Below are 18,229 nucleotides of genomic sequence, written 5' to 3'. Positions count from 1 at the left end.
AATGTAGAGTATTTTAACATACCAATAAGTCTTTGCTCATGTAATACGGTTTTTCAACGCCATTGTTTTCCTTGCAATCCTCACAGAAACATAGGAAAATGGTATCTATTGTAATCTGAGAAAAAAATAGAAACAGGCATGTTAAATACAACAGAGAACAACAGCTTCATGGTATTGTTTGTACACCCCTTCTTTGGGCTGGTGCAAGGAAGGAATTTGTCTTTACTGATGAATGAATTGCAACTGAGTCCAGTGGAAGTATTGATTACAGCCTGTCCTTTCAAAAGTCCTAATCCCTCCTTTCTGAGAGACACCAAAAGTCCCAATCCCTCCTTTCTGAGAGACACCAAAAGTCCTAATCCCTCCTTTCTGAGAGAAACCAAAAGTCGTAATCCCTCCTTTCTGAGAGACATCACCCTAGGCACCCTTCTTTGAAATATCTAGAACTTGGGTTGGACAATTTATGCAAGCCTCTTTAACAAACATAAATTTCATGACATAATCCTCACTTCATAAGCAAGAAGGAAACAATAAAACAGTATTGCAGGGTTACTGAACTTATACTGGTGAATATTGGCCATATTGGGTGCAATTTTTATGAGCAAGTGAGTAAATTTTTACCCAACAAATGTTAATACTCACTAATATAAGTTCAATAACTCATTTATTTTAAAGTTACACCATATTTCAGTTATTTTATGTTGATGAATTATTAATTTTTTCATCAAATCCAGAAACTGAAGCATTACAAACACTAATATCAATGTGTGCAAAATCACATTCACATATTTTATCTAACTGCACTGATCATTGCTAGTGAATAATGATATTTGTTGGTCCTTACCAATAAATCAGGGATGAAATATTACAAAAATTAATTGATACTTGATAAACAAGAGCCCCACAGGCCTTATCGGTCACCTGAGTACTAGTGAAGAAGTATCATTACTCCAAAGGGCTAGGAAATCTAGAATAAATTTCCTGTTTTGAATACCTAAGCTAAATTCTAATGTTCAGGAACAGTATTAAACAAAATGTGTTCCTAAAACTTCACTGCCCTCAAAAGTGCATACACTGATGAAAGGCTTTACACAATATAATAGGTGTATTAACATTAAAATATCAAAAGATATGACTAATTTGGACCCATCCTAGAGTCAAAACCCTTGGTAGTGAAATTCACCATTTTTTGTACATCCTTTTCTGCTATTCCTAAGTATGCATTTAAATTTTTTATACAGTATCAGCAAACTTGCACATAAATACTATACACTAAGTTTGGCCCCACCCTGGGATCACAACCCCTACTCTGGGGATCATCAAATTTACAATTTTGGTAAAAGACTACCTGCTCTTTCTAAATATCCATTTAGTTTCAATTTAGTATCAATAACACTATTTAAAGGAAGATGTTATTTAAGTGTTTTACACATAGACACTATATACCAAGCTTGGCTCCGTCCTGGGGTCAGAACCCCTACCACGGTTCTGGTAGAATGAAATTGACAATTTTAGTAGAGACCTTCCTGCTCTACATCACTATGCATTTAGTTTTTCTTAAATTTGCGTCAATTTTGGACAGTTTTGCCCCACCCCAAGGCCCATGGGGTGCAGGAATCCTGAAATTTATAATTTATATCCCCCTTGTTCCAAAGATGCTGCATACCAAATTTGAAAAGAATTAGAATGATAGTTATCAAGAAGTTAAAAATGTATATTGTTCACACATTTAATAACTGGCCATTTTGGCCCCTCCCTGATACCAAAATCCCTACCCCTGGGATCATCAAGTTTACAATTTTGGTAAAGGACTATGTACATGTTCTTTCTAAATATCTATTTAGTTTCAATTTAGTATCAATAGCACTAAAGAAGATGTTATTTAAGTGTTTTACACAAACACTATATACCAAGTTTGGCCCCACCCTAAGGGTCGAAACCCCTACCCCAGGGATCATGAAATTGACAATTTTGGTAGAGGCCTTCCTACTCTACATCACTATGCATTTAGTTTTTCTTCCAATTGTGCGGTTCTTGAGAATATTTTTGGAAATTCGGCAGTTTTTGCCAGGATCCTAGGGGTGCAGGAGTCCTAAAATTTAGAATTTGTGTCCCCCTTGTCCCAAAGATGCTTTATACCAAATTTGAAAGAATTGGACAGGTAGTTATCAAGAAGAAGTTAAAAATGTTAAATTGTTAACACACCACAATGGATGACAACCAATTGCAATGGGTCACCTGAGTAAACCCAGGTGACCTAATAAAATAGTGAAACTGGCTACTAAAAAATTATTAACCATATAATAAAACAAATTCCTAACTTCATAAACAACAAGAGGCTCATGGGCCACATCGCTCACCTGAGTCACTCTAGCTCATATTTAAAGATTTTTCCTATATATTTCCATATAAAAATTTGATCCCCATTTGTGGTCCCAACCTACTCCTGGGGCCCATGATTTTTTCAAAATTGAATCTGGACTATGTCAGGAAGCTTTCATGTAAATGTAAACTTTTCTGGCCCAGTGATTTTTCAGAAGAATATGTTTAATAATTTTCCCTATATATTTGTACCGTATGTAAAACTTTGATCCCCTATTGTTGCCTCATCTTACCCCCGGGGGCCATGATTTTAATAAACTTGAATCTGCACTATGTCAGGAAGCTTTCATGTAAATGTAAACTTTCCTGGCACAGTAGTTTTTGAGAAGATTTTTGAAGATTTTCCCTATATATTTGTATGTAAAACTTTGATCCCCTATTGTGTACTCATCCTATCCTCGGGGGCCATGATTTTAACACACTTCAATCTGTATTATGTTAGGAAGCTTTCATGTAAATTTCCACTTTCTTGGCCCAGTAGTTTTTTTTGAAAAGATTTTCCCTATATATTTCTATGTAAAACTTTGATACCCCCTTGTGGCCCCATCCTACCCCCGGGGGCCACGATTTTTACAAACTTGAATCTGTTCATGTAAATTTCCACTTTCCTGGCCCAGTAGTTTTTGAGAAGAAATTTTTTAAAGATTTTCCCTATATGTATGTAAAATGTTGATCCCCCATTGTGGCCCAATCATACTCCCGGGGGCCATGATTTTAACAAACTTGAATCTGCATTATATCAGGAAGCTTTCATGTAAATCTTAGCTTTTCTGGCTTGGTGGTTTTTAAAAAGAAGATTTTTAAAGAATTTTTCCTATATATTTGTATGTAAAATTTTGATCCCCTATTGTGGCCCCATCCAACCCCCGGTGGCCATGACTTTAACAAATTTGAATCTGCACTATGTCAAGAAGCTTTCATGTAAATTTCAGCTCTTCTGACCAAGTGGTTCTTGAATGATTTTTAAATGACCCCACCCTATTTTTGTGATTATCTCCCATTTGAAGGGGGCATGGTCCTTCATTTGAACAAACTTGAAAGCCCTTTACCCAAGGATGCTTTTGGCCAAGTTTGGTTGAAATTGGTCCAGTGGTTCTGGAGAAGAAGTCGAAAATGTATAAAGTTTACAGACGACTGACAACAGGCAATCAGAAAAGCTTACTTGAGCTTTCAGCTCAGGTGAGCTAAGAAGTAAACAATGAAACCTAATCCTCATCTCGTAAACAATGAAGCATAATCCTCAACTCATAAACAATGAAACATAATCCTCACCTCATAAACAAGAAGGAAACAATGGGAAATAGAAAATGCAAATGCACAGCTAATGGTGATGGGAGCGAATGCAAAATTAATTTCTTCACGTCCCTGAAATTATAGAAGTTGTGAATTTCTTAATATGATGGAGAAATGATATACAAAGCTATGTCTGTTTTTAAAATAAATTGTGTTTGTTGAACACTGTATGTGTATGGAATAGTTGAATTAATCTTTACGGGTAAAACACTTTCAGCAAAATGTTTTTATAAAAGTATCAATCACTGTTAAAATTTTCCAATTTGTTTAAATTGAAGAAAAACTTTACAATTGATAAAAAGAGTGACCTTAGGTCAAATTTATGAAAGTTATATTTATTTCCATACAAGAATGCTTCGGCCATTATTTTTGAGTCAAAATTACAACAAAAGAGCTAGAGTGAGATGGGTAAAAGTCAAATATACAATGACTGAATGACAGTGGTGATTTTTATGTAAACCTGTTTTGGTCATTTTGTTAAGAATTAAATGTGCAGCTAATGCTAAATATAATTGTTTAAACCTGTGTAAAATTGGAGAGTTTTTTTATCATTTTTTATCCCTTGCCAGGTTGAGATAAGTATTACATTTGACAATCGTTCTTACTTGGATTAATTCGTTACCGACGATGAGGACAACAGCTACAGTGGTGAGTTTTCCTAGGAACAATACAAACGTTCCGACCGAGTTGATGGCTGCCACTCTCAAGATGTTCTCCAGCAGCAACATGAAGGCCTTTTTTGCCCCCGTGCAGAATGAGTGGCCAAAGATAGCTTCAAAGTAAATAGAGGGGCACTTAGTATCGAAATCATACATCCAGCTCAGGAAATAAACAAATTCATCCCATGAGGATTTAACAAAAGAGAAAGAATCCATTTGTTTGAGATATCTATACTTATAAATTAACAATTTTTGCCAATAAACTCCTAAACGCTTGCTCCAGAGTTACTATTGCTCCATATATGAGGTGAAGTCCATATAGGCTATAACAGAATCTTACTTGATTACTTAATGTCGTAAATTTAATTAAAAACCAACTTTCGTTTTCGATATTTAAAATTACCCTGAAATAGTAAAACTGAGAGTACAGTGGAGGATACGCTTTGGTGGATCTAAGTCGGTTCTATTTTTTCTCTCTTTTTAATGACAACTTAAGATAATACAATATGGAGTAAATCTGTTGTTTATCGATGCTTGATTTTGATCTTACAGAAGAAATATAAGTTTTAATAATTTTTGAATAAATAAAATATGCCTGTGCGTTCTTCAATCTGTGATTTTAGTCTTAAATCAGCCTTATGGAAATTTCCAGAATGAAGCGCTAATAACGAGGCATTACATCACTAGTAATGCTTAGGTCTACAAGCAATAAAATACTGTATATATATTTAAGGTACATGTATCACAGAGTTTGGGCCCAAAACGGGCTTAGCCCCTAGTGTGGTCACCCTGTGGCCTGAACCTATTAAGGGTCATAAATTTCACATTGATCATTATAATCATACAATCAGTTTGTCTGCTTGATGTTCAGCAGTAAAAATTTCCTATTACTGTACATTTTCAATATATAATGTATATGGTAAATCTAGCCTCACCCTGATACCTGAACCATGAGGTCATATGAATTTCACAATTTTGGTAGCAGGCAGTCAATGCCCATTATAATCAAGCAAACATTTTGCTTCCTTCATGTCCAGAAGTGAAGATTTCTAAGATATAATGCATTTCCCAAATATGACCAATTTAGCTCCACTTTGGGGCATGAACCAAGGGATAATTAATTTCACAGTTTTGGTAAAGATCACTCATTGCATATTATAACCATGCGCTTAGTATGACTGCTTGATGTCCAGGAGTACAGAAGATTTCCTAGGATATAATGCATTTTCAATATACATGTATGACCAACTTAGCCTCACCCTGTGGCATGAACCCTGAACCAGGTCAATTTCAGTTTTGGTAAAGGGCTCATTGCATAATATTATAACCATGCCAATAGTATGACTGCTTCATGTCCAGGAGTAAAGAGAAAGATTTTTAAAGATTACATTGATTTTGATGGTTTTTGTCATACCACTCAGGCCCCAGGGAGGCAGACCCAAGAAATCCATGATTTTTGTTCCCTTTGGACCATAGATGGGTTAAAATTAATACAGCCATTCCAGAAAAGAAGCTAAAATTGTTTCAAAATTTACTAAGACACATGACTAATGATAACGGATGAAAAGAGCGACTCAGATGCCCCAAAAATGTATGGTGAATTGGACTTCTGGGACTGCCTTCTTCTTTGAAATCCACATATAATGTATAATGGCTGCAGAAAAGAAATATTAAAATCAAAGTCTAATACTGGAAAGTTAACCAGGGGCTTACCAATTTCAATGTAAGCATTTCTGTTGAGGTATGCAAGAAACTTCTCAAAACACCAGAGACAACACTGTAAAACCTTGAGGATAAAGTCCACCACCTCACCGCTTTTACCCCGCAATCTGAAAGAACATAATATCATATAATGCACTAGTATAATTAGTAATCTACTTAAGTTTATTACAATCAGAGTAACCTGATGTACCTGGACTGAATGTATGCTAGAATGACTCGAGCCAATCTCACCAGGGCGATGATAAAGGACCCGAATGCTATCGATCCCATGTGGTACCTGAAATAACTCAAGAGAAAGTATTGAGAGAATCATCCATGCAACAACAAAATGTTCATGCAGTGTTTGATTGCCATTTGTTCATGCAGGATAGTTTTGTTCAGCAAAATTTATCAAATGACCTTAATACTCTCCAAATGCCAGTCAGTATGGGGAATCCCAATGAAGACTTGTCTCTGAAACAAAGCAGAGGACCAGATTTGTTATACACTGTATTGCAAATCAAACTTTCACTCGATGATAAGGTGACTAGCTGTTCACCAATCACTAACAAACCTTTTGAAATACCAGGTGGCAACGGCACTCGCTATGACAAAATCTTGACAAGCAACAATGAAAGCAGAAATCCACAGCAACCCGAAGATGTGATACCATCGCACATACTGAAAACAAAGGAGATGTGATACCATCGCACATACTGAAAACAAAGGAGATGTGATACCATCGCACATACTGAAAACAAAGGAGATGATTACATCATTATGTGGATTTACTTGCTATGGTCAAACAAGTTTGATATTTAGTCAATCTAACTGAAGCAATATTACCTGTTGCATAGTACATATAGAGTCTTAGCTTCAGTTAGATTGGATATTCATTGATCACATGGTCTGTCTATTCAGTCAGATTGGATATTCATTGATCACATGGTCTGTCTATTCAGTCAGATTGGATATTCATTGATCACATGGTCTGTCTATTACCTCCCACGACTGTTCCATCTCGTATGTGACTGTGCCCGTCTGACTGTTGACAGCAGGTAGTCCTGTAAGGCCAGAGAATGATGGATTATAACACTAGTTTTATTATTATAGAATTGATGGATTATAACACTAGTTATATTATTAGAGAATTGATGGATTATAACACTAGTTATATTATTATAGAATTGATGGATTATAACACTAGTTATATTATTATAGAATTGATGGATTATAACACTAGTTATATTATTAGAGAATTGATGGATTATAACACTAGTTATATTATTATAGAATTGATGGATTATAACACTAGTTATATTATTAGAGAATTGATGGATTATAACACTAGTTATATTATTATAGAATTGATGGATTATAACACTAGTTATATTATTAGAGAATTGATGGATTATAACACTAGTTATATTATTAGAGAATTGATGGATTATAACACTAGTTATAATATTATAGAATTGATGGATTATAACACTAGTTATATTAGAGAATTGATGGATTATAACACTAGTTATATTATTATAGAATTGATGGATTATAACACTAGTTATATTATTAGAGAATTGATGGATTATAACACTAGTTATATTATTATAGAATTGATGGATTATAACACTAGTTATATTATTAGAGAATTGATGGATTATAACACTAGTTATAATATTATAGAATTGATGGATTATAACACTAGTTATAATATTATAGAATTGATGGATTATAACACTAGTTATATTAGAGAATTGATGGATTATAACACTAGTTATATTATTATAGAATTGATGGATTATAACACTAGTTATATTATTAGAGAATTGATGGATTATAACACTAGTTATATTATTATAGAATTGATGGATTATAACACTAGTTATATTATTAGAGAATTGATGGATTATAACACTAGTTATAATATTATAGAATTGATGGATTATAACACTAGTTATATTAGAGAATTGATGGATTATAACACTAGTTATATTATTATAGAATTGATGGATTATAACACTAGTTATATTATTAGAGAATTGATGGATTATAACACTAGTTATATTATTATAGAATTGATGGATTATAACACTAGTTATATTATTAGAGAATTGATGGATTATAACACTAGTGTTACAGTATTATAGATGTCAGTGAAATACAGCAGTACTGGTACTAACCCGAGGTCTCGATGTGCACCGATATCACTGCTAGCACTGTCACTGTCCCTAACAGTATCAACAGCGTCTATTTTGGGATTGATGAACATTGAATAGATAAATCTCATCAAAGAATACAATTCTGTGGCCAAGAACAAGTTTGAACAAAAAACAATTCTCATGTTTTCAATCCCCGTTTTCGGACATACTTACCCAGACTGGTTGAAGCAGTAGAAATGGGACACATCTTATTGCTTTTCCTGCCTCTTTAAAGAGTTGGACTACCTACATATTGGTAAAAGACCAGATCAGTCATATACACACAATTTCTCTATGAAACAGTAGATGATTTAGGATTTAAAACTTTACCAGCTGAATTCTTTTGCGCATGATCAGAAGAAGGAGGAGCAGCACCACCTGTAATACACCAGAGTCAGTGAAAGAAATAAGGAGACAGAAATTATCTAATTATTCATACATTTTGTCGCTTATGATTGGTTGATTCAGGGATGATTTTTTTTTTTAGAAATTAGCCCTCTGTATCAGAGTATTACACAAGGCATTGTGTTTTTAGAAACACTTCAGTGAAGATCAAACACAAGTCAATAACATAAGCTATAATTATTTTATATATATATATATATATATATATATATATATATATACACAGGTCAATCTTAAATCCTACACGTAGCCATGTCCCCCACCGCTGCAAAAAAGTTGAAGCACAAAAGGTCTCATAACTCCTGTAAAATTTGTTAAATCAAAATGGAGGAATATAATCAACTACATATTGTGACTAACAATCCTGCAAAATTTGAACAAAATCTGTATAGCAGTCTCTGAGGAGTTGCATCCACAAATTGTTCCTATAGTGTACCATGTACAAAGTCCCATAACTTCTGTAAAATTTGTTGAATCAAAATGGCAGCACAATACGATCAATTACATATAGTGACTAACAATCCTAAAAAATTTGAACAAAACCTGTCTAGCGGTTTTGGAGGAGTTGCATCCACAAATTGTTCCTATATAGTGTAGAACGTACAAAGTCAACAAAGTCCCATAAGTCCTGTAAAATTTGTTGAATCAAAATGGCAGCAAAAGATAATCAACTAGATATGGTGACTAACTAACCTACAAAATCTGAACAAAATCCGTTGAGTGGTTTCTGAGGAGTTGCATCCACAAAGTGTAGCATGTATAAATTCAACAAAGTCCCATAACTCCTGTAAAATTTATCGAATCAAATTGGCAGCGCAATATGATCAACTCCATATAGTGACTAACAATCCTACTAAATTTGAACAAAATCCGTGGAGCAGTTTTGGAGGAGTTACACAAAGTCAAGTGGGATGGATGGACAGATGCATGGACACCAGTATTTTCTATTTCTCATTCTGCGTTGCGGTGGGGGACAAAAAATATAAAGGAACTCTTTAATAAAGACTAAATGAAATTACAACATACACTTATTGTGACAACACTACAACACACACTTACTGTGACAACACTACAATATACACTTATTGTAACAACACTACAATATACACTTATTGTAACAACACTACAATATACACTTATTGTGACAACACTACAATATACACTTATTGTGACAACACTACAACACACACTTACTGTGACAACACTACAATATACACTTATTGTAACAACACTACAATATACACTTATTGTAACAACACTACAATATACACTTATTGTAACAACACTACAATATACACTTATTGTAACAACACTACAATATACACTTACTGTGACAACACTACAACACACACTTACTGTGACAACACTACAATATACACTTATTGTAACAACACTACAATATACACTTATTGTAACAACACTACAATATACACTTATTGTGACAACACTACAATATACACTTATTGTGACAACACTACAACACACACTTATTGTGACAACACTACAACACACACTTACTGTGACAACACTACAATATACACTTATTGTAACAACACTACAATATACACTTATTGTGACAACACTACAATATACACTTATTGTAACAACACTACAATATACACTTACTGTGACAACACTACAACACACACGATGGTCCTTATTTATTTATATTTATTTATTTTTAAACCATGGGACAACCCATACGTCCCATACGGAGCATATGGAATGTTACTACAACACACTTCAACTTCACTATGTTGGTGCATTTGGGAGGTGTTGGAGGGTGAGGCTGGATCGCAATGAGATGGATAGTATTATGGCAGATAATACAGTCACCAATCGGTTAACGATATATAGTTAACCAATCCTACGAATATCAAACAAACAAAGCATTACTTCCAAGGTGATCCATCGAATAGCGACAGTTACTCTAGACTATTGACATTACTTTTAAACGAGTTGGGTTACTGTAATTTATACATATAATTTACATCTTAAAATTATTATTTAATTAAATAATAAAAATGTTTTGTTCCCAATCTAAATATCATTATGTCAAATTACTTTACTATTAAAATTTTAATTTTTTACATGTCCTTATACATGTAATTCCATTGATAATTTATGTTTATTCAGTATTCAATGCATTCATTAACTCAACCTCCTGCTTTGCATATATATAATAGGCCATCGTACCGTGGTTTCAGCGGGTGAAACGTCATAATATCTCAAATTACGTTGTATGAGCGGTTTCAGCGGATGAAACGTCACAATGTCACAAATTACGTCACAAATTACGTTGTATGAACGTCTTCACAGCGGCTGCCACATAACTAATCTATTCATTCGCCATCTTTAATTTGTATGATTTATAGCTTCCAATATCATTCGTAAGTTTCCTTCCGGTTGGTGAGTAAAAAGTTTTACTTATATGTATAACTAAGGTTTTATCGTGCATGTTTACAAATATGTAAACAGTTTCGTATGTTTATAAGTATGAAAACCACTAAGCATCATTATTCTAATGTTAAATTTTTATATGTTTACTAATATAGAAACAACTACATGTGTTATACTTATATAAACATCTAAGCATATAATTCGGGTTTTCTATCGTGTATAACTATATGTTTATTAGTATGTAAACAATTACATATATAAGTATTGTAGCATATTAATATTAGGAATATAAACTTTGCGTTTTTATCGTTTTAGTTTATATAAACATGTAGTTAAAATATAGATGCAGCTATACATCAAATCCCGGTATATTATACGTATATGTATATGCAAATATACATAAAATCCAGGTATGTTATTATACGTATGTATTTTGTAAACTTCTTTTTATGACGAACATTTAGATGCAATGTCGCAGTTTATATGTATGCAGGCCTGCTGCATACTATTATATTTAATATATGTAAGCTTGTTGGATGTATGTGATTTGTGATTTTGCATCTATTCTGTATTTTCATTATTTAATCAAATCTATATGTTATGTAATTAAGTATACCACTTCTTATGGTTGGTATTTTATCTGCCATACAATTTTATCATAAGTACTAACTCACCACTTACTACATTATACATCTTTAGTTTTATACACATAATACATACTATCGAATAAGAATTATGGAGCCATGTCGTGCTACGAGCTGGATCCAGTTACAGAAACATGGTACAGGGTCTGAGGTGTAGCACCTGACGACGACCTCAAAATTCTTGCCTGATGACGATCTCAAAATTGTTGTCTGGCATAATTTTATAATTAATGATTAACAAAGTAATAACTAGTGGCACTCTATTATCAAAATTTTCTTTGGCGACCCTACCCTAATTCTTTTCTGTATATATTTTAGTTATTTCACATGTATATACATACCTACATCCATATTACTATCACCTGTTACTAATATTAATAATTATGTAATAGTTATGGTATATTTATTTCGGTGTATCTTGAATTGGACGAAGGACGGAGAATCGTGCGATTACTAATTATTACCTTCTATTAGAATCCAAATAAATAACAAATATTTTAAATATTTAATTTTATATTTACTTATTATATTTTTTAAATATTAATATACTTAAGGAATAAATTAAATAAAAATCATTATTAAAATTATTATATAAATAAAAATTATAATTTATTTCATTAATTTTTACTTTTTATTTAGTTTTTATAAATATAAGTTACTTCTTTATTTCATTATAATTTATGACATACGACCATCACATGTATGTGTCCGGCCATCAAAAGACAGTACCGCAGTCATCAGACGTGTTGGTACACGATGGTCCTTATTTATTTATATTTATTTATTTTTAAACCATGGGACAACCCATACGTCCCATACGGAGCATATGGAATGTTACTACAACACACTTCAACTTCACTATGTTGGTGCATTTGGGAGGTGTTGGAGGGTGAGGCTGGATCGCAATGAGATGGATAGTATTATGGCAGATAATACAGTCACCAATCGGTTAACGATATATAGTTAACCAATCCTACGAATATCAAACAAACAACACACACTTACTATGACAACACTACAATATACACTTATTGTGACAACACTACAATACACACTTATTGTGACAACACTACAACACACACTTACTGTGACAACACAACAACACACGCTTACTATGACAACACTACAATATACGCTTATTGTGACAACACTACAATATACACTTATTGTGACAACACTACAATATACACTTATTGTGACAACACTACAATATACACTTATTGTGACAACACTACAATACACACTTATTGTGACAACACTACAATACACACTTATTGTGACAACACTACAACATACACTTATTGTGACAACACAACAACACACACTTACTATGACAACACTACAACACACTTATTGTGACAACACTACAATATACACTTATTGTGACAACACTACAATATACACTTATTGTAACAGCACTACAATATACACTTACTGTGACAACACTACAACACACACTTACTATGACAACACTACAATACACACTTATTGTGACAACACTACAACACACACTTACTATGACAACACAACAACACACACTTACTATGACAACACTACAATACACACTTATTGTGACAACACTACAATATACACTTATTGTGACAACACTACAATATACACTTATTGTGACAACACTACAATATACACTTATTGTGACAACACTACAATATACACTTATTGTGACAACACTACAATATACACTTATTGTAACAACACTACAATATACACTTATTGTGACAACACTACAATATACACTTATTGTAACAACACTACAATATACACTTATTGTGACAACACTATAATATACACTTATTGTGACAACACTACAATATACACTTATTGTAACAACACTACAATATACACTTATTGTGACAACACTACAATATACACTTATTGTAACAACACTACAATATACACTTATTGTGACAACACTACAACACACACTTATTGTAACACTACAATATACACTTATTGTAACAACACTACAATATACACTTATTGTGACAACACTACAACACACACTTATTGTGACACTACAATATACACTTATTGTAACAACACTACAATATACACTTACTGTGACAACATTACAATATACACTTATTGTGACAACACTACAATATACACTTACTGTGACAACACTACAATATACACTTATTGTGACAACACTACAATATACACTTATTGTAACAACACTACAATATACACTTATTGTGACAACACTACAATATACACTTATTGTGACAACACTACAATATACACTTATTGTAACAACACTACAATATACACTTATTGTGACAACACTACAATATACACTTATTATGACAACATTACAACACACACTTATTGTGACAACACTACAATATACACTTATTGTGACAACACTACAACACACACTTACTATGACAACACTACAATACACACTTACTGTAACAACACTACAACACACACTTATTGTAACAACACTACAACATACACTTACTGTGACAACACTACAACACACACTTATTGTGACAACACTACAATATACACTTACTGTGACAACACTACAATATACACTTATTGTGACAACACTACAATATACACTTATTGTGACAACACTACAACACACACTTACTATGACAACACTACAATACACACTTACTGTAACAACACTACAACACACACTTATTGTAACAACACTACAATATACACTTACTGTGACAACACTACAACACACACTTATTGTGACAACACTACAATATACACTTATTGTGACAACACTACAATATACACTTATTGTGACAACACTACAACACACACTTATTGTAACAACACTACAATATACACTTATTGTGACAACACTACAATACACACTTACTATGACAACACAACAACACACACTTACTGTGACAACACTACAATATACACTTATTGTGACAACACTACAATACACACTTACTATGACAACACAACAACACACACTTACTGTGACAACACTACAATATACACTTATTGTAACAAAACTACAACACACACTTATTGTAACAACACTACAACACACACTTACTATGACAACACTACAATATACACTTATTGTGACAACACAACAACACACACTTATTGTGACAACACTACAACACACACTTACTGTGACAACACTACAATATACACTTATTGTGACAACACTACAATATACACTTACTGTGACAACACTACAATATACACTTATTGTGACAACACTACAATATACACTTATTGTGACAACACTACAACACACACTTACTGTGACAACACTACAATATACACTTACTGTGACAACACTACAACATACACTTATTGTGACAACACTACAATATACACTTATTGTGACAACACTACAATATACACTTATTGTGACAACACTACAATATACACTTACTGTGACAACACTACAATATACACTTATTGTAACACTACAATATACACTTATTGTAACAAAACTACAACACACACTTATTGTAACAACACTACAACACACACTTACTATGACAACACTACAATATACACTTATTGTGACAACACAACAACACACACTTATTGTGACAACACTACAACACACACTTACTGTGACAACACTACAATATACACTTATTGTGACAACACTACAACACACACTTACTGTGACAACACTACAACACACACTTACTGTGACAACACTACAATACACACTTATTGTGACAACACTACAATGTACACTTATTGTGACAACACTACAATATACACTTATTGTAACACTACAATATACACTTATTGTAACAACACTACAATATACACTTACTGTGACAACACTACAATATACACTTACTGTGACAACACTACAACACACACTTACTGTGACAACACTACAATATACACTTATTGTAACAACACTACAACACACATTTATTGTAACAACACTACAATATACACTTATTGTAACAACACTACAATATACACTTATTGTGACAACACTACAATATACACTTATTGTAACAACACTACAATATACACTTACTATGACAACACTACAACACACACTTACTATGACAACACTACAACACACACTTATTGTGACAACACTACAACACACACTTATTGTAACAACACTACAATATACACTTACTATGACAACACTACAACACACACTTACTATGACAACACTACAACACACACTTACTATGACAACACTACAACACACACTTATTGTGACAACACTACAACACACACTTATTGTGACAACACAACAACACACACTTATTGCGACAACACTACAATATACACTTATTGTAACAACACTACAATATACACTTATTGTGACAACACTACAATACACACTTATTGTGACAACACTACAATACACACTTATTGTGACAACACTACAACATACACTTATTGTAACAACACTACAACACACACTTATTGTAACAGCACTACAATATACACTTATTGTGACAACACTACAACACACACTTACTATGACAACACTACAATATACACTTATTGTGACAACACTATAACACACACTTATTGTGACAACACTACAACACACACTTACTATGACAACACTACAACACACACTTATTGTGACAACACAACAACACACACTTATTGTGACAACACTACAACACACACTTACTATGACAACACTACAACACACACTTATTGTGACAACACAACAACACACACTTATTGTGACAACACTACAACACACACTTACTATGACAACACTACAACACACACTTATTGTGACAACACTACAACACACACTTACTGTGACAACACTACAATATACACTTATTGTAACAACACTACAATATACACTTATTGTAACAACACTACAACACACACTTATTGTAACAACACTACAATATACACTTACTATGACAACACTACAACACACACTTACTATGACAACACTACAACACACACTTATTGTGACAACACTACAACACACACTTATTGTGACAACACAACAACACACACTTATTGCGACAACACTACAATATACACTTACTGTGACAACACTACAACACACACTTATTGCGACAACACTACAATATACACTTACTGTGACAACACTACAATATACACTTACTGTGACAACACTACAATATACACTTACTATGACAACACTACAATATACACTTATTGTGACAACACTATAACACACACTTATTGTGACAACACTACAACACACACTTACTATGACAACACTACAACACACACTTATTGTGACAACACAACAACACACACTTATTGTGACAACACTACAACACACACTTACTATGACAACACTACAACACACACTTATTGTGACAACACAACAACACACACTTATTGTGACAACACTACAACACACACTTACTATGACAACACTACAACACACACTTATTGTGACAACACTACAACACACACTTACTGTGACAACACTACAATATACACTTATTGTAACAACACTACAATATACACTTATTGTAACAACACTACAACACACACTTATTGTAACAACACTACAATATACACTTACTATGACAACACTACAACACACACTTACTATGACAACACTACAACACACACTTATTGTGACAACACTACAACACACACTTATTGTGACAACACAACAACACACACTTATTGCGACAACACTACAATATACACTTACTGTGACAACACTACAACACACACTTATTGTGACAACACTACAATATACACTTACTGTGACAACACAACAATATACACTTACTATGACAACACAACAACACACACTTATTGTAACAACACTACAATATACACTTACTGTGACAACACTACAATATACACTTACTGTGACAACACTACAATATACACTTATTGTGACAACACTACAATATACACTTATTGTGACAACACTACAACACACACTTACTATGACAACACTACAATATACACTTACTGTGACAACACTACAATATACACTTATTGTGACAACACTACAATATACACTTATTGTGACAACACTACAATATACACTTACTATGACAACACTACAATATACACTTATTGTGACAACACTACAATATACACTTACTATGACAACACTACAATATACACTTATTGTGACAACACAACAACACACACTTATTGCGACAACACTACAATATACACTTACTGTGACAACACTACAACACACACTTATTGTGACAACACTACAATATACACTTACTGTGACAACACTACAATATACACTTACTGTGACAACACTACAATATACACTTATTGTAACAACACTACAACACACACTTATTGTGACAACACTACAATATACACTTATTGTAACAACACTACAACACACACTTACTGTAACAACACTACAATATACACTTACTGTGACAACACTACAATATACACTTATTGTGACAACACAACAACACACACTTATTGTGACAACACTACAATATACACTTATTGTAACAACACTATAACACACACTTATTGTGACAACACTACAATATACACTTACTGTGACAACACTACAACACACACTTACTGTGACAACACTACAACA

At 33.1% G+C, this 18,229-nt stretch overlaps 1 protein-coding gene across 2 annotated transcripts in view; it reads right to left on the bottom strand.

Moving 5' to 3' along the window:
• LOC125671507 (choline transporter-like protein 1) overlaps positions 1–18,229 on the bottom strand; it is a 35,075-nt gene that overhangs the window by 293 nt on the left and 16,553 nt on the right. Inside the window, exons 9-19 of one of the 2 annotated variants that reach the window (XM_048907271.2) lie at positions 8,567–8,614; positions 8,411–8,482; positions 8,219–8,285; positions 7,038–7,099; positions 6,610–6,716; positions 6,456–6,509; positions 6,247–6,333; positions 6,048–6,163; positions 4,281–4,447; positions 3,655–3,747; positions 23–115 (exon numbers count right to left, since the gene is read on the bottom strand). In XM_048907271.2, the coding sequence (XP_048763228.2) occupies positions 23–115; positions 3,655–3,747; positions 4,281–4,447; positions 6,048–6,163; positions 6,247–6,333; positions 6,456–6,509; positions 6,610–6,716; positions 7,038–7,099; positions 8,219–8,285; positions 8,411–8,482; positions 8,567–8,614 (966 nt within the window). The remainder of the gene's footprint in view (positions 1–22; positions 116–3,654; positions 3,748–4,280; positions 4,448–6,047; positions 6,164–6,246; positions 6,334–6,455; positions 6,510–6,609; positions 6,717–7,037; positions 7,100–8,218; positions 8,286–8,410; positions 8,483–8,566; positions 8,615–18,229) is intronic. The other variant, XM_048907272.2, reaches the window with a different exon arrangement.

The sequence above is a fragment of the Ostrea edulis genome, chromosome 4, assembly GCF_947568905.1.
Source record: "Ostrea edulis chromosome 4, xbOstEdul1.1, whole genome shotgun sequence".
NCBI classification, from domain to species: domain Eukaryota; kingdom Metazoa; phylum Mollusca; class Bivalvia; order Ostreida; family Ostreidae; genus Ostrea; species Ostrea edulis.
This window is presented reverse-complemented; position numbering and strand designations above follow the sequence as displayed.